The sequence below is a fragment of the Crinia signifera genome, chromosome 3 (assembly GCF_055691185.1).
Source record: "Crinia signifera chromosome 3, ASM5569118v1, whole genome shotgun sequence".
Lineage (NCBI taxonomy): Eukaryota > Metazoa > Chordata > Amphibia > Anura > Myobatrachidae > Crinia > Crinia signifera.
This window is the reverse complement of record NC_139219.1, coordinates 14,540,058-14,559,205: the sequence shown is the minus strand read 5'-3', so window position 1 is coordinate 14,559,205 and position 19,148 is coordinate 14,540,058. Positions and strand designations below refer to the sequence as shown.

Here is a 19,148-nt window from a genome sequence, read left to right as displayed (position 1 = left end):
GCACAGTATGTGTCAGCTGTCTCTGCCGTAGCACTGGTGCACAGTATGTGTCAGCTCTCTCTGCAGCAGCACTGGTGCACAGTATGTGTCAGCTGTCTCTGCCGTAGCACTGGTGCACAGTGTGTGTCAGCTCTCTCTGCAGCAGCACTGGTGCACAGTATGTGTCAGCTCTCTCTGCAGCAGCACTGGTGCACAGTATGTGTCAGCTGTCTCTGCCGTAGCACTGGTGCACAGTATGTGTCAGCTCTCTCTGCAGCAGCACTGGTGCACAGTATGTGTCAGCTGTCTCTGCCGCAGCACTGGTGCACAGTATGTGTCAGCTCTCTCTGCAGCAGCACTGGTGCACAGTATGTGTCAGCTCTCTCTGCAGCAGCACTGGTGCACAGTATGTGTCAGCTCTCTCTGTAGCAGCACTGGTGCACAGTATGAGTCAGCTCTCTCTGCAGCAGCACTGGTGCACAGTATGTGTCAGCTCTCTCTGCAGCAGCACTGGTGCACAGTATGTGTCAGCTGTCTCTGCCGTAGCACTGGTGCACAGTGTGTGTCAGCTCTCTCTGCAGCAGCACTGGTGCACAGTATGTGTCAGCTCTCTCTGCAGCAGCACTGGTGCACAGTATGTGTCAGCTGTCTCTGCCGTAGCACTGGTGCACAGTATGTGTCAGCTCTCTCTGCAGCAGCACTGGTGCACAGTATGTGTCAGCTGTCTCTGCCGCAGCACTGGTGCACAGTATGTGTCAGCTCTCTCTGCAGCAGCACTGGTGCACAGTATGTGTCAGCTCTCTCTGCAGCAGCACTGGTGCACAGTATGTGTCAGCTCTCTCTGTAGCAGCACTGGTGCACAGTATGAGTCAGCTCTCTCTGCAGCAGCACTGGTGCACAGTATGTGTCAGCTCTCTCTGCAGCAGCACTGGTGCACAGTATGTGTCAGCTCTCTCTGCAGCAGCACTGGTGCACAGTATGTGTTAGGCTGTAGTAGAACGGACAGACCCCACCTCAGGGCTCTGGGTCTCCACAGATCCAAACCCAAGTTTGCCACAATTCACAGGTCTTTGTAATTATTACGTAGGTGGTGGTGCTGGTGAGATGAAGCCAGTGGTGACGTGTGCGGTGCGTGCTACCCTCAGCCATGCACTTCAGCCTCAGTTATTCGGTGATGACACTATAGCGCCGTACACCCGGTGCGATATATTTCTCAGTGTCTCCTTTTCATAAGCGACCAGAGACGGTTCAACGAGCTTCGCAGCTTCCCGAGCAGATCAGAACAAGGGACAAATTACAAATCAGTAAATCACGGCTATAACAGGGCTGCACCTAGCACTGTCGGCCATTCCTCCCTCCCAACAAATGTCTGTTGTTCTATTGAACGTCTAGTTAACTTTCCCAGTCGTGGCGTGTTTAATGTGGGAAGCCTGTCATGTCGGCGATTTTATAAAGTGTGGCGACCTGCCATATCATACATCTGAGACAGTAATGATGACGTGTTAACTGGATTTTACTTAATAATTAAGAAGAATAAGCAAATGAACAAATTACTATAATAACAATTAATCAAGAAAAAAGAAAATAATAAAAGAGTCATTCTTCTGCATCAGCCTTTGGAAGAAGCGAACGTGCATAAATAATACATTGAAAAGCGTTTTCTGCGCCCAGAGTTTTTCGCCATATAAACTCCTGTAAGTAGGAGTCCAGATTCTGGCACGCGGAGCCTCTTTGACGCTTGTTGCGCCATTTACAGGATCCCCAAAGACGCTCAATGTTCTGTGTGTGAACCCCAGTCTCCGGATCTACGTAGTTAAAGCTGTGGTTCACCCGAGCATGGTGGTACCCTGCCTGCTCCAGCTGCTCGGTGTTATAGGCACGCCATCAATCGGAGTAGATAGTCGTCCCCGGTTCAATTAAATGATTGATGCCGGCGTCACGTCTTTGCACAGGTGTCACAAAGCACTCACCGGTGTCTCGTGAAATGCCTCCGAATAGCCACTGTTGAGGCAGCATCCGTCCCACGTGACTTTTCCTCTGTACAAAGAGGCTCCCGTCGATTTCCACGTTTTTCCCTGGCTTGCCAATACGGCGTTGGGGCAGTGCCATTAGGTCCACGGTGCAGGCCTCCCGCATCAGGTTATTATATAGCACCGCGGTTTTATTTGACAACTTCAGTTGTCGCTAACAGAAACTGATACTTGTGAGCTCCTCCGCCCAGGAATAAATGAACCGTATCAGCATCAGGAAAGGTAAACGGCAACCCGGGAACCACTGTGCCGCACGGAGGCTCACCTTCTTCTGACACATTTTGATATGGCAGAACACCATGGCCTCCTCCTTTGTCTGCGGCAAGGTGAACAATTATGACAGGTTCTGCAGACATTACGCAGTCACCTCTCCTTCATCTCTGACTGACTCTGACAGGGAGCAGGAACACTACGCTACTCTGACTGAAGGGGTGAATTTATGAAGCTTGGAGAAGTGTTATCTATCCCCATAAAGAATGTTATGAGCAAGGTGATAATGGTTCAGCCAATCAGCTCTTACCTGTCAATTTACATATTGTAGCTGATTGGCTGAACCATTATCACCTTGCTCATAACGTTCTTTATGGGGATAGATAACACTTCTCCAAGCTTCATAAATTCACCCCTGACTACGCTATCTACGAAGCACTACGCTGATTCTGACAGCACCGCTACGCTAACTGCGTAACGGGCGCCGTGCTAATATACAAGTACCATATTAACTAGTGAGATCGCATCGCACCGCACGGCAGAAAAACGTGCCATGCCATGCGATTTCACTACGCCTGCGTATTTATGTTAATTGGGCGCCCTGCAAATACACAAGTGCCCATTTCTTTCCCTTCATCTTCCGATAAATGCGTATGGGTCATAGGGTCGACAGTGAAAAGGTCGACATAAGTTTTTCACGTATTATATTCTCCCTCCGCGCCCTACTGGATGGTAGCGTGTGAAATACTGCCTGTCGGCACAAGTCAACAACAAAAAAAAAAACATGAAAAACTGATTTCTACATGGTGTCGACCTTCTGACCCTGTCAATTTTCGCAATTTTGATCTATTTGATGTGTCGACTTAAGCCCTGTCTACCTTTAGCGTTTGACCTAATGTATTTTGACCTTTATAGTATTGACCTAGCGACAGTATCCCCCGATAAATAACTATTAATTCTGACTTTGGGATCACAGGGACACATAGGCCCTTATTCAGGTTGATTCGTTTGCATGCAAATTCGGGTACTTGTGTATTTTGGCGGCGCCCCCGATCTCCATCGCGCAATGTTTTAATCGCATCGCATGCCATGCACCCGATGGCATGTGATGCAACGCGATTTTTGCCCCCTATGCGATGAAAGATTGTATAAGCACCCTAAAGGGTGCTTTTAAGCACCCTAATGGGTGCTTACAATGTTAAATGCACCCCCACGCCCCGTCCCCCACTATAAACGTGAACCCGAAGCGTGGCGAGCGCAGCGGGCACGCGAGGGGCGGCGGTACGCGTCCTCCGACCTTCTCATACCCCCACTATCCACGTCGGCGTGGAGTTGAGAATAGAAAGTGTGGCGAGGGGACGCGGATACCTTCACAGGTATCGGAGTCCCCTCTTGGCCTTCACAGGTATCCGCGTCCCCTCGCGGGGCTCGCTGCGCTCGCCACACTTTCTATTCTCAACTCCACGCCAACGTGGATAGTGGAGGTATGATAAGGTCGGAGGACGCGTACCGCCGCCCCTCGCGGACTCACTGCGCTCGCCACGCTTCGGGTTCACGTTTATAGTAGGGTGCTTATACAATGTTTAATCGCATTGCATCGCATTGTATGGCATTGTATGCCATATACAATGTCATACAATTTTAAAATTGTATGGCATTGTACAATATCGCGCGATATCGCGTCGCATCGCATACCATCGCATGCCTTATGGTATGCGATGCGATGGGCGCCGCCAAACTACACAAGTACCCAAATTCGCACGCAGCGGGGTTTTTAGCTCAGAACGCATGCGTATCGTCCTCAGTGCGCATGTGCAGGTTTCATCACCCGGACCAGCCGGACAGAAATACGCTTGCGAACGAGCACTACCAATGTAGGCGTGATGTGGGTTTTTGTATGGGCGCTGCATGGACTGTGGGCAAAAGTGGGCGGAAACTGGGGCGTACACAAGCGTGTTTCCAACAAGTGCTGGGCGGTGGCTTTGCACCTGTGCCTTAGATGAAATCCAAAGCATCTTATTTCGTGCACAATACCAGGGTGTGTAAAGCGAGACTGGAATTACATCACTCTCTGCGAACACTAGTTATATAAGAGAATTAATCGTAGCGATCTCGCCATATCGATAAGTCTGAAACGTTAACAGGAATTTGGGTCGTAACATCCACAAATACCAAGGGTGAAATTTATTAGGATGAGAGATTCAGAAAGTGAGAGATTTGGTGAGAAATCTCCAGGTTTTTTAAAGCGGCAATCATTTATACTGCAAAATCAAACTGGTATCGCAGTGTAAATGATTGCCGCTTTAAAAAAATAATGGAGATTTCTTACCAAATCTCTCACTTTCTGAATCTCTCATCCTATTAAATTTCACCCCAAGTGTTGGATAAAATTAGGAACAAATGGTGCAGTATTTTCGGTAATTAGCAGATAGTAACTAAAGCGCACACAAACTACAAGAGGACAGTTGTATTTGCAGGATAGAGACTCCAATATAATAGTTACTGGGATGCATCACATCGTCCAGTTTGAGTCCGAGTTTATTTCTACATGAGATCAGAAGACTGCACGCTTACTGAATATATTCCAATGTTATATTGGCGTTTTTGTCTTGTTATATGCTGTCGGTGATATACCCTTTACAGTCGGATGTACATTATACACTGGGCCTGATTCAGGTGCACTCATAAAGCACAATTGATTTGCTAATGGACAAAGCCATGTGCACTGCAGGTAGATGATTACAGTGACAGTGTACAGGTAGGTAGAGTGACAGTGTACAGTACAGGTAGGTGAGTACAGTGACAGTGTACAGGTAGGTAGAGTGACAGTGTACAGTACAGGTAGGTGAGTACAGTGACAGTGTACAGGTAGGTAGAGTGACAGTGTACAGTACAGGTAGGTGAGTACAGTGACAGTGTACAGGTAGGTAGAGTGACAGTGTACAGTACAGGTAGGTGAGTACAGTGAGAGTGTACTGGTAGGCAGAGTGACAGTGTACAGTGCAGGTAGGTGAGTACAGTGACAGTGTACTGGTAGGCAGAGTGACAGTGTACAGTACAGGTAGGTGAGTACAGTGACAGTGTACAGTACAGGTAGATGAGTACAGTGACAGTTGTCAGGTAGGTAGAGTGACAGTGTACAGTACAGTTAGGTGAGTACAGTGACAGTGTGCAGTACAGGTAGGTGAGTACAGTGACAGTATGCGGATAGAAGATCAGTTGGAACTCCTTGTCTGTATCACTGTATCTATTAAATGACAGCTTTTGTATCTATCAGTTCTAACATAACATAATAACATAGGGGCAGATGCATTGAAGCAGTAATTAACTGAGATTGATAAAGTGCCAATCAGATCCTGACTGTTAAGGTACTCAGGGGGTTCAAAAGGGGACAGTTAGGAGCTGACTGGCCGGTGATAAAGTAATGATAAAGTGCTTGGTACTTTATCACCGGCCAGTCAGCTCCTAACTGTCCCTTTTTAAACCCCCTGTGTACCTTAACAGTCAGGATCTGATTGGCACTTTATCAATCCTCCGTTAATTACTGCTTCATACATCTGTCAATCAGTAACATACAGATGGGGCCAGCCTCATTGTACTAGCTGGCACCCCAGCTTTTCGGACGCACACGTGCCACATTTGCAGGCGTGGCGAATGGTGCGCCAGGAGCAGGCTCGTCGAGGTTGAAAAAAAATACATATGTCCATCAAGTTCCACCCTTTTTGCAGACCTAACTAAGGTGCACGGCCTCCGTAATATAATCTACCTATTGTATAGTACCGATTATTGGTTGTACCCCTGGATGCTTTTTCCAGTAAATGTTTGTCCAACCTTATTTTAAATGTATGTAATGTGTCTGCCATCACTACCTCCTCCAGAAGGGAGTTTCATACCCTTACTGCCCTAACTGTAAAGAAGTCTTTCCTACAAATATTGCGGAATCTATTTTCCTACAGCCTAAACCAGGGGTGTCCAAACTTTTTGCGACGAGGGCCAGATTTGGTGAAGTGTAAATGTGTGGGGCCGACCATTCAGCCTGACATTCTTTAAATCATTAATCACATCAGAATGGTCCCCCACTCTGCCCCCATTCACTCTATGTCCCCCAGCCTGCCCCCGTTCACTGTATGTCCCCCAGCCTGCCCCTCCTTCACTGTATGTCCCACATTCACTGTATGTTCCACACTCTGCACCCATTCACTCTGTCCCCCAGCCTGCCCCCTTCTCTTAATGTCCATCAGTGCCTCCATTTATTGTATGTCCCCAAGCCTGACCCTCCTTCACTGTATGACTCCCATTCACTGTATGACCCCCACTCACTATGTACCCCACTCTGCCCCCATTCACTGTATGTCCCCCAGCCTGCCCCCCCTTCTCTGAATGGCCATCACTGCCTCCATTCACTGTATGTCCCCCAGCCTGACCCTCTTTCACTGTATGTCCCCCACTCTGCCCCCTCCCTTCTCTGTATGTTTCCCAGCCCCTTGTGTGAGCCAGAGGAAGGAGAGGCAAAGCAGGCACTGCAAGGACAGTAGATGCTTGGGCTCCCGCTGCTGCCCTCCTCCGCTCTACATGTTACGGGAGCAAGCTTCCCCCTTGCTGCCCCCTCCCCAAACACTGCTGTCACTGTGATTGTGGAGTAGGGTGATATACAATTGCAGCAGCAGGGGTAGGACGCTAAACACATCTGACTGTGGCGGCCGGCACCTCCTCACTGCAGCAGACAGCAAGGTAAAGGCGCGCTCGCCGGGGGCCCCACCTTTAGTGTCCTGTGCTGTGCTTCCCACTTCTAATGCTCTGCCCGCTTCCAGCTGGAGGCCATGGGCAGCTTGAAATGACAGCACGGGCATATAGGGTACCTGATGGCAAAGAGGTTATAGTCCTCTATATTAATAATCAGTTTATCCAGACACATGGTAGAGAGTTTGTACATGTACATTGATTTATGTTATAAAAGGCACTTCCGTTGTTCTGTTGTACAGTCCTGACCGTTACGCTGCAGTATACGCAATGTAATACAGAATTACTGTGCATTGTACATTATATAGACACTATTATCATGCATAATATTCATCTTACGTTTATTTGATTTCTGCCTGTCTAGGAAGAGAAGTCTGTACTTTGATTTTTATACCAGGTACCCTTTTCCGCAACTTGTTCTCTTCCCCTCCCATAGTTGTATCTACTGTGTACCTCTGTATTTCCCCCAGTGCCTTCCTGATCCGTCCTGTCAAACGTTCTGTCTCACTATTTCCCCGAGCCCCTCTGCTCTGCCTCTATCTGTAAATATCTAACCCTCGTGTCCTCCTAGCCCTCCAGCCTGTGTCTTCTGATCCCCGTTAGAGCCCCCTGATCCCTATCTCCTGTACCCCCCTATTCTTGTTAAACATAAGTCTTTCTACAAATATCTACTGTAAAGAATGTTTCTAATTGCTTTTTTCTCCTCTCTACCACCTCATCAGTCTTTTCCTGCTGAGCGTCAATACCATTATCCCTCCCTCCCCAAACAAATTATAATGTTTTTTTTTCTTACCAAAAAGGCGTAATGTATCTTTCCAAACAGCGGTGCCTCGTTCCCCTTCTCAGTCAATCAGTGTGGTTGCTTCCAATTAATGGTTCATCTCTTATTCTTTCCAGGCAGTGAGGACTTGCTATTCCTTATGAACCATTGTTGTCTCCATTCCTTTCCAACCAGTGGTGCCTCTCTTATTCTTCCCAGGAAATGGAGACTCTCTATTCCTTCCCAACCATCAATACTCGACAATAATTCCAACCAGTGGTGCCTCTCTTATCCTTTTCCAGGAAATGGAGACTCTCTATCCCTACCCTACCATCCATGTCTCTCCATTCATTTCCAACCAGTGGTGCCTCTCTTATTCTTCCCAGGAAATGGTTACTCTATCCCTACCCAACCATCAATGTCTCTCCATTCATTTCCAACCTGTGGTGCCTCTCTCGTTATTCCCAGGAAATGGGGACTCTCTATCCCTAGCCAACCATCAATACTCTCCATTCATTTCCAACCAGTGGTGCCTCTTATCCTTCCCAGGAAATGGGGACTCTCTATCCCTACCCAACCATCAATGTATCTCCATTCATTTCCAACCAGTGGTGCCTCTCTTATTCTTCCCAGGAAATGGAGACTCTCTATCCCTACCCAACCATCAATGTCTCTCCATTCATTTCCAACCAGTGGTGCCGCTCTCATCCTTCCCAGGAAATGGGGACTCTCTATCCCTACCCAACCATCAATGTCTCTCCATTAATTTCCAACCAGTGGTGCCTCTCTCATCCTTCGCAGGAAATGGGGACTCTCTATCCCTACCCAACCATCAATGTCTCTCCATTCATTTCCAACCAGTGGTGCCTCTCTCATTCTTCCCAGGAAATGGGGACTCTCTATCCCTACCCAACCATCAATGTCTCTCCATTCCTTTCCAACCAGTGGTGCCTCTCTCATCCTTCCCAGGAAATGGGGACTCTCTATCCCTACCCAACCATCCATGTCTCTCCATTCATTTCCAACCAGTGGTGCCTCTCTCATCCTGCACAGGAAATGGGGACTCTCTATCCCTACCCAACCATCTATGTCTCTCCATTCATTTTCAACGAGTGGTGCCTCTCTTATCCTTCCCAGGAATTGGGGACTCTCTATCCCTACCCAACCATCATTGTCTTTCCATTCATTTCCAACCAGTGGTGCCATTCTCATCCTTCCCAGGAAATGGGGACTCTCTATCCCTACCCAACCATCCATGTCTCTCCCTTCATTTCCAACCAGTGGTGCCTCTATCATCCTGCACAGGAAATGGGGACTCTCTATCCCTACCCAACCATCAATGTCTCTCCATTCCTTTCCAGCCAGTGGTGCCTCTCTTATCCTTCCCAGGAAATGGGGACTCCCTATCCCTGCCCAACCATCCATGCATGTCTCTCCCTTCATTTCGCCCAGTGGTGCCTCTCTCATCCTTCCCAGGAAATGGGGACTCTCTATCTCTACCTAACCAGCAATGTCTCTCCCTTCATTTCCAACCAGTGGTGCCTCTATCATCCTGCACAGGAAATGGGGACTCTCTATCCCTACCCAACCATCAATGTCTCTCCATTCATTTTCAACGAGTGGTGCCTCTCTTATCTTTCCCAGGAATTGGGGACTCTCTATCCCTACCCAACCATCATTGTCTTTCCATTCATTTCCAACCAGTCGTGCATCTCTTATTCTTTCTATGAATTGGGGACTCTCTATCCCTACCCAACCATCCATGTATCTCCATTAATTTCCAACCAGTGGTGCCGCTCTCATCCTTCCCAGGAAATGGGGACTCTCTATCCCTACCCAACCATCCATGTCTCTCCCTTCATTTCCAACCAGTGGTGCCTCTATCATCCTGCACAGGAAATGGGGACTCTCTAATTCTACCCAACCATCCATGTCTCTCCATTCATTTCCGACCAGTGGTGCCACTCTCATCCTTCCCAGGAAATGAGGACTCTCTATCCCTAACCAACCATCAATGTCTCTCCATTCATTTCCAACCAGTGGTGCCTCTCTTATCCTTCCCAGGAAATGGGGACTCTCTATACCTACCCAACCATCCATGTCTCTCCATTCATTTCCAACCAGTGGTGCCTCTCTCATCCTTCCCAGGAAATGGGGACTCTCTAGCCCTACCCAACCATCCATGTCTCTCCCTTCATTTCCAACCAGTGGTGCCTCTATCATCCTGCACAGGAAATGGGGACTTTCTATCCCTACCCAACCATCCATGTCTCTCCCTTCATTTCCAACCAGTGGTGCCTCTCTCATCCTTCCCAGTAAATGGGGACTCTCTATCCCTACCCAACCATCAATGTCTCTCCATTCATTTCCAACCAGTGGTGCCTCTCTCATCCTTCCCAGGAAATGGGGACTCTCTATCCCTACCCAACCATCAATGTCTCTCCATTAATTTCCAACCAGTGGTGCCGCTCTCATCCTTCCCAGGAAATGGGGACTCTCTATCCCTACCCAACCATCCATGTCTCTCCCTTCATTTCCAACCAGTGGTGCCTCTATCATCCTGCACAGGAAATGGGGACTCTCTAATTCTACCCAACCATCCATGTCTCTCCATTCATTTCTGACCAGTGGTGCCACTCTCATCCTTCCCAGGAAATGGGGACTCTCTATCCCTAACGAACCATCAATGTCTCTCCATTCATTTCCAACCAGTGGTGCCTCTCTTATCCTTCCCAGGAAATGGGGACTCTCTATACCTACCCAACCATCCATGTCTCTCCATTCATTTCCAACCAGTGGTGCCTCTCTCATCCTTCCCAGGAAATGGGGACTCTCTAGCCCTACCCAACCATCCATGTCTCTCCCTTCATTTCCAACCAGTGGTGCCTCTATCATCCTGCACAGGAAATGGGGACTTTCTATCCCTACCCAACCATCCATGTCTCTCCCTTCATTTCCAACCAGTGGTGCCTCTCTCATCCTTCCCAGTAAATGGGGACTCTCTATCCCTACCCAACCATCAATGTCTCTCCATTCATTTCCAACCAGTGGTGCCTCTCTCATCCTTCCCAGGAAATGGGGACTCTCTATCCCTACCCAACCATCAATGTCTCTCCATTCATTTCCAACCAGTGGTGCCTCTCTCATCCTGCACAGGAAATGGGGACTCTCTATCCCTACCCAACCATCAATGTCTCTCCATTCCTTTCCAGCCAGTGGTGCCTCTCTCATCCTTCCCAGGAAATGGGGACTCTCTATCCCTACCCAACCATCCATGTCTCTCCCTTCATTTCCAACCAGTGGTGCCTCTATCATCCTGCACAGGAAATGGGGACTCTCTAATTCTACCCAACCATCCATGTCTCTCCATTCATTTCCGACCAGTGGTGCCACTCTCATCCTTCCCAGGAAATGAGGACTCTCTATCCCTAACCAACCATCAATGTCTCTCCATTCATTTCCAACCAGTGGTGCCTCTCTTATCCTTCCCAGGAAATGGGGACTCTCTATACCTACCCAACCATCCATGTCTCTCCATTCATTTCCAACCAGTGGTGCCTCTCTCATCCTTCCCAGGAAATGGGGACTCTCTAGCCCTACCCAACCATCCATGTCTCTCCCTTCATTTCCAACCAGTGGTGCCTCTATCATCCTGCACAGGAAATGGGGACTTTCTATCCCTACCCAACCATCCATGTCTCTCCCTTCATTTCCAACCAGTGGTGCCTCTCTCATCCTTCCCAGTAAATGGGGACTCTCTATCCCTACCCAACCATCAATGTCTCTCCATTCATTTCCAACCAGTGGTGCCTCTCTCATCCTTCCCAGGAAATGGGGACTCTCTATCCCTACCCAACCATCAATGTCTCTCCATTAATTTCCAACCAGTGGTGCCGCTCTCATCCTTCCCAGGAAATGGGGACTCTCTATCCCTACCCAACCATCCATGTCTCTCCCTTCATTTCCAACCAGTGGTGCCTCTATCATCCTGCACAGGAAATGGGGACTCTCTAATTCTACCCAACCATCCATGTCTCTCCATTCATTTCTGACCAGTGGTGCCACTCTCATCCTTCCCAGGAAATGGGGACTCTCTATCCCTAACCAACCATCAATGTCTCTCCATTCATTTCCAACCAGTGGTGCCTCTCTTATCCTTCCCAGGAAATGGGGACTCTCTATACCTACCCAACCATCCATGTCTCTCCATTCATTTCCAACCAGTGGTGCCTCTCTCATCCTTCCCAGGAAATGGGGACTCTCTAGCCCTACCCAACCATCCATGTCTCTCCCTTCATTTCCAACCAGTGGTGCCTCTATCATCCTGCACAGGAAATGGGGACTTTCTATCCCTACCCAACCATCCATGTCTCTCCCTTCATTTCCAACCAGTGGTGCCTCTCTCATCCTTCCCAGTAAATGGGGACTCTCTATCCCTACCCAACCATCAATGTCTCTCCATTCATTTCCAACCAGTGGTGCCTCTCTCATCCTTCCCAGGAAATGGGGACTCTCTATCCCTACCCAACCATCAATGTCTCTCCATTCATTTCCAACCAGTGGTGCCTCTCTCATCCTGCACAGGAAATGGGGACTCTCTATCCCTACCCAACCATCAATGTCTCTCCATTCCTTTCCAGCCAGTGGTGCCTCTCTTATCCTTCCCAGGAAATGGGGACTCTCTATCCCTACCCAACCATCAATGTCTCTCCATTCATTTCCAACCAGTGGTGCCTCTCTCATCCTGCACAGGAAATGGGGACTCTCTATCCCTACCCAACCATCAATGTCTCTCCATTCATTTCCAACCAGTGGTGCCTCTCTTATCCTTCCCAGGAAATGGGGACTCTCTATCCCTACCCAACCATCAATGTCTCTCCATTCATTTCCAATCAGTGGTGCCTCTCTTATCCTTCCCAGGAAATGGGGACTCTCTATCCCTACCCAACCATCCATGTCTCTCCCTTCATTTCCAACCAGTGGTGCCTCTATCATCCTGCACAGGAAATGGGGACTCTCTATCCCTACCCAACCATCAATTTCTCTCCATTCATTTCCAACCAGTGGTGCCTCTCTCATCCTTCCCAGGAAATGGGGACTCTCTAGCCCTACCCAACCATCCATGTCTCTCCCTTCATTTCCAACCAGTGGTGCCTCTCTCATCCTTCCCAGGAAATGGGGACTCTCTATCCCTACCCAACCATCAATGTCTCTCCATTCATTTCCAACCAGTGGTGCCTCTCTTTTCATTTTCAGGAATTGGGGCCTCTCGATTTCATCACAACCATCGATGCATCTTTCTTCACCCCATCCATCAATGCCTCTATGCTCAATCATTGCATTTTTGTGATCTTTCAGTGATACAGACGGTGCGATTGCCTTGCGATTAGATCCCGATTCGATCAATCGGGATCGAAAGACAAGGCAAGCAAAACGCATTCGATTTTGACTATATACTACAGATTGTACTATCTGTACTATAAAGTCTTGCCTGAACAGTCTATTTTTATATTCAATATAGAGTAAACGGGAGAGCGCATCGGATCGAACCTGCACCGATTGAGGCTGAAAACCGTTCTATACGATTTTGCCTATATAAGCAAAATCAAATACAAAAATAGACGAATTCGAACCGTGTGCACACCCTATTAGTATTCAGTCAGCAGATCTGACATTTCTGCAGGATTTCCCGGTACCTGTAGATAGCGGCCATCTAATCGAGTCACAGTTCTATACACATGAAATATATGTTCTAAACCCTCACTTGTCATCTATATCGTAGACTCTCACTTGTGACTAATGTTGTCCTATATACTATGTGCTACATTTTACACGTAACTGACTGTCCCGTGTAGCTAGATAGATCCCTGGAGGATCAATAATAGATCCTAACGTACAACATACATCCTTACATCCTCATTTTACATGGAACATAAATGACAGGTGTCTTGAAGATATGTCGCCTTAAGATATGATTGTGTCACTTGAAAGACCTCTGATTGCATGTTGTCTTCTATAACAGGGGTGGGGAACCTCCGGCCCGGGGGCCGTATGTGGCCCCCGTAGCCGGTCTGAGTGGCCCGCCCACCCGCCTGGCAGCTTTGCCGGGAGTCACGTACAGGGGAATTCTCGTGAGAGGTCGGTAGTTCTCACGAGATTCCTCATAATCAACATTAGCCGGAGCCTGTCAGTCCTATTCAGCGGCAGCCGCCGGAGCGTGGAATGGCTGCAGCAGGACAATTTGTAAGAGAAATTTTTGCATATGGTCCTCAAAGGTTTTTTTTCCCCATAAAAAATGGCCCTTGGCTCAAAAAAGGTTCCCCACCCCTGTTCTATAAGATAGGTACTTATAACATTCGCTTCCATGCCTTGAAAGAAATGGATTGGAATTCTTTCACATTACCTCCACTCCGCCTGCTGTGAATATGGTTTGCCCCTCTGTGTGATTTTTTGTTTGTGATGAATCAGGCCCTCAGTTTGTATTACACAAACTGGTGTTTAAAGGGACAACTTGAAATTGGAATTCAGTTCTGCAGATTTATAGTATATGGTATAGAGAACTATTGGCTGATTAGTGGAGATCTGATGATTGAGTTGTATCCTGGGATTTGTGTGGCATTTGTGTAGAAGATAATGAATTCATGTGTTCTGTGCATCACCCCTACTGAATCCAAATTATTTCAGTAATAGCAATTAAATCTGAATGTGGTATTGCCAGGGCTTTTAATATATTTTTTTTTTTCAGAGGGAAATAAGCAGTGGCATCTCCAGGGGTGGGGCTGCTGCACAGTTTTAAAATTCAAATAGGAGTGCCGCCAACTGCCAGTGAGTCAGTTTGCAGTGGCAGTTGGTGTGGCTCCCCTATCTGAATATTGAACCATACTGCAGCCCCACCCCTGGAGCCGCCACTGTAAATAAGCAAAGGGCTGTACCAGGGCATACGCATAATCAGTAACTCCTGCCCGCTGCATCTGGCTAGCAGGGTGCCTGGAATGTCACGCGCTTTGCCAATGCAACCTGCAGTGTGTAGAGTTTCTGGGCCGCCCTTTTCACTTCTCCCTAAAGGGCCTAATACAGAAGATCTGTAAGCACTAAAGGTATTACATTTTGCATGCAGAGAGCCATTTTTTAAGTCTCTGTCCCATTATCCTTTTTATCTCACCAAATTAACCACTTTTTTTTTTCACCAACACATATTTAAAAAAAATTGGGGGTAATTCAATTGTGGGTAAACTGTGCAAATTCCCGTTGCTGCAGCATTTAAAATTGCCAGCGGCAGCCCTCCTTACACCCTTTCCATCCCAAGATAGGGTAGCAAGTACTTCTGAGCGAGATCCTGCTGCGGTGGTATTTCATGCTTTACATCCGCTAGGACGTGGAGGGAGAATAGTTTGCCGAGCGTGGCACCGTGCCCACGGGAGGAGACGCAGTAAACTTGGATGTCGACCATGTCGACATTCGTTACCAAAAAAATTGTAAACCTCGCGTCTACTTTTTTGGCTGTCGACCTAGCCATTGTTGAACTGATGCTTGTGTTGACCTTCCAACCATGTCGATCTTAGACATGACCTATTTCATGTTGACCTTCAGTAGTTGACTCATCGACCTATTATTGGTAAACTCAATGACCCATACCCACTGTCAATTCATATCAGTAGCGATCAAGTATTAGAATCTGTATATTCCGCTATTTTTAAGAATATTTGAAACCAGATATATTGTTATATCATATATTGGATACTGGTGCTTCTACGATTCTTACCTAGCATTATATATTCTATATTTTATGGTTTATGTAATATTTCTCATGAATACGGTCATTGTATGTATAATAACATTGCCATAACCACTTCATAAGACAGTTGTTTTGGTGGCATCTTACATGGTTGCATTACGCCTTCATTTATAACAGATTCATCACATCATTGCTAACGGCTTCTTTTTGCTACTGTGACATCTGTGACATGGGATATACATGTCTCCTGCGTTACTGATGGTGTGTAAAGCAATTGTATTCATACACACAAACGTTGCACCAGAATGCTAGAACTACTCTGATTGGGTGACTGAATCCTGAATCACTCACCTGTGTGCTGACATTGTGAATTGGATTTAACATTTTGTGACCTACTGTAGTCAGTTTATCCTGCCCCTCCTCAACATTTTACTCTTTAACCTGGCCACTTCCAGCATCTTGTACATCGTACAATCACCATTTCATAACCACCGTTTATACTGTTTCTCTACTTCTCCTTCAATATTTATCTCATGTACCCCTAAATCTCCTGTCCTCCTAATTCCCACTTACTTCTCATGTGCTTTTCATTGTTATGTCCTCATAACTCTTCCTCCACTTTCTTCTCATCTGCCCCTCAGTCTCCCATCCCCATAATTCTCCTTCCAATTACTTCCTATGGGCTCTTCAGTCTCCTGACTTCCTTCCTGTACTTCTTATGTATCCTTTAGTCTCCTGTACTCCTAATTCTTTCTCCACCTGCTTCTCAAGTGCCCTTAGTCTCCTATAATCCTTTCTACATCGCGTGTCCTCCTAAATCTCCTTCCACCTACAGTACTTCAAATATGTCCCTTGGACTCCTGTCCTCCTTAATCTTCTTTCCCCTGCTTCTCATCTGCCCCTCAGTCTCCTGTCCTCCTAACTCTCCTTCCTCTTACTTCTCACGAGCCCCTCAGTGTCTTGTAATTCTTACTACAACTTTCTTCTCATGTGCTTTTCATTATGTCCCCTTATGCTTCCACCTACTTCATATGTGCCCCTCAGTCTCCTGTCCTACTAGCTCTACTTACACCTACTTCTCATGTGCCCCTCAGTCTCCTCTCTTACTAGCTCTACTTACAACAACTTCTTATGTACCGCTCAGCCTTCTGTCCTCCTAGCTCTACTTACACCTACTTCTCATGTTCCCCTCAGTCTCCTGTCTTACTAGCTCTACTTACACCTACTTCTTATGTGCCCCTCAGACTCCTGTCCTACGAGCTCTACTTATACGTATGTATAGGATTTCCCTCAGTCTCCTGTCCTAGCTCTACTTACACCTACTTCTCATGTGCCCCTCAGTCTCCTGTCCTCCTAGCTCTACTTACACTTACTTCTTATGTGCCCCTCAGTCTCCTGTCCTCCTAGCTCTCCTTCCTCTTACTTCTCACGAGCCCCTCAGTGTCTTGTGATTCTTACTACAACTTTCTTCTCATGTGCTTTTCGTTATGTCCCCTTATGCTTCCACCTACTTCTTATGTACTGCTCAGCCTTCTGCCCTCCTAGCTCTACTTACAACTACTTCTCATGTGCCCCTCAGTCTCCTCTCTTACTAGCTCTACTTACACCTACTTCTCATGTGCCCCTCAGTCTCCTGTCCTACTAGCTCTACTTATACGTATGTATAGTATTTCCCTCAGTCTCCTGTCCTAGCTCTACTTACACCCACTTCTCATGTGCCCCTCAGTCTCTTGTCCTCCTAGCTCTACTTACACCTACTTCTCATGTGCCCCTCAGTCTCTTGTCCTCCTAGCTCTATTTCCACCTACTCCTCATGTTCCCTTTAGTCTCCTGTCCTACTAGCTCTACTTACACCTACTTCTCATGTGCCCCTCAGTCTCCTGTCCTCCTAGCTCTACTTACACCTACTTCTCATGTGCCCCTCAGTCTCCTGTCCTCCTAGCTCTACTAACACCTACTTCTCATCTGCCCCTCAGTCTCCTGTCCTCCTAGCTCTACTTACACCCACTTCTCATGTGCCCCTCAGTCTCTTGTCCTCCTAGCTCTACTTACACCTACTTCTCATGTGCCCCTCAGTCTCTTGTCCTCCTAGCTCTATTTCCACCTACTCCTCATGTTCCCTTTAGTCTCCTGTCCTACTAGCTCTACTTACACCTGCTTCTCATCTGTCCCTCAGTCTCCTGTCCTCCTAGCTCTACTAACACCTACTTCTCATGTGCCCCTCAGTCTCCTGTCCTCCTAGCTCTCCTTACACCTACTTCTCATGTGCCCCTCAGTCTCCTGTCCTCCTAGCTCTACTTACACCTACTTCTCATGCGCACCTCAGTCTCCTGTCCTCCTAGCTCTACTAACACCTACTTCTCATGTGCCCCTCAGTCTCCTGTCCTCCTAGCTCTATTAACACCTACTTCTCATGTGCCCCTCAGTCTCCTGTCCTCCTAGCTCTACTTACACCTACTTCTCATGTGCACCTCAGTCTTCTGTCCTCCTAGCTCTACTAACACCTACTTCTCATGTGCCCCTCAGTCTCCTGTCCTCCTAGCTCTACTTACACCTACTTCTCATGTGCACCCCAGTCTCCTGTCCTCCAAGCTCTACTAACACCTACTTCTCATGTGCCCCTCAGTCTCCTGTCCTCCTAGCTCTACTTACACCTACTTCTCATGTGCCCCTCACTCTCCTGTCCTCCTAGCTCTAACACCTACTTCTCATGTGCCCCTTAGTCTCCTGTCCTCCTAGCTCTACTTACATCTACTTCTCATGTGCCCCTCACTCTCCTGTCCTCCTAGCTCTAACACCTACTTCTCATGTGCCCCTTAGTCTCCTGTCCTCCTAGCTCTACTTACACCTACTTCTCATGCGCACCTCAGTCTCCTGTCCTCCTAGCTCTCCTTACACCTACTTCTCATGTGCCCCTCAGTCTCCTGTCCTCCTAGCTCTACTTACACCTACTTCTCATGTGCCCCTCACTCTCCTGTCCTCCTAGCTCTAACACCTACTTCTCCTGTGCCCCTCAGTGTCCTGTCCTACTAGCTCTACTAACAACTACTTCTCATGTGCCCATCAGTCTCTTGTCCTCCTAGCTCTATTTCCACCTACTCCTCATGTTCCCTTTAGTCTCCTGTCCTACTAGCTCTACTTACACCTACTTCTCATGTGCCCCTCAGTCTCCTGTCCTCCTAGCTCTACTTACACCTGCTTCTCATCTGCCCCTCAGTCTCCTGTCCTCCTAGCTCTACTTCCACCTACTCCTCATGTTCCCTTTAGTCTCCTGTCCTACTAGCTCTACTTACACCTACTTCTCATGTGCCCCTCAGTCTCCTGTTCTCCTAGCTCTACTTACACCTGCTTCTCATCTGCCCCTCAGTCTCCTGTCCTCCTAGCTCTACTAACACCTACTTCTCATCTGCCCCTCAGTCTCCTGTCCTCCTAGCTCTACTTACACCTACTTCTCATGTGCCCCTCAGTCTCCTGTCCTCCGAGCTCTCCTTACACCTACTTCTCATGTGCCCCTCAGTCTCCTGTCCTCCTAGCTCTCCTTACACCTACTTCTCATGTGCCCCTCAGTCTCCTGTCCTCCTAGCTCTACTTACACCTACTTCTCATGCGCACCTCAGTCTCCTGTCCTCCTAGCTCTCCTTACACCTACTTCTCATGTGCCCCTTAGTCTCCTGTCCTCCTAGCTCTACTTACA

General features: G+C 47.7%; 1 protein-coding gene across 2 annotated transcripts in view; it reads left to right on the top strand.

Annotated features, from left to right (window-relative positions):
- The window catches only part of LOC146063174 (phosphofurin acidic cluster sorting protein 2-like), a 130,229-nt gene that overhangs the window by 92,954 nt on the left and 18,127 nt on the right, over positions 1–19,148 (top strand). Inside the window, exon 20 of one of the 2 annotated variants that reach the window (XM_083175301.1) lies at positions 7,324–7,356. The exons of the other annotated variant lie outside the window; for it this stretch is intronic. Within the exon in view, the coding sequence (XP_083031427.1) occupies positions 7,324–7,356 (33 nt within the window). The remainder of the gene's footprint in view (positions 1–7,323; positions 7,357–19,148) is intronic. 2 annotated transcript variants of the gene reach the window in all.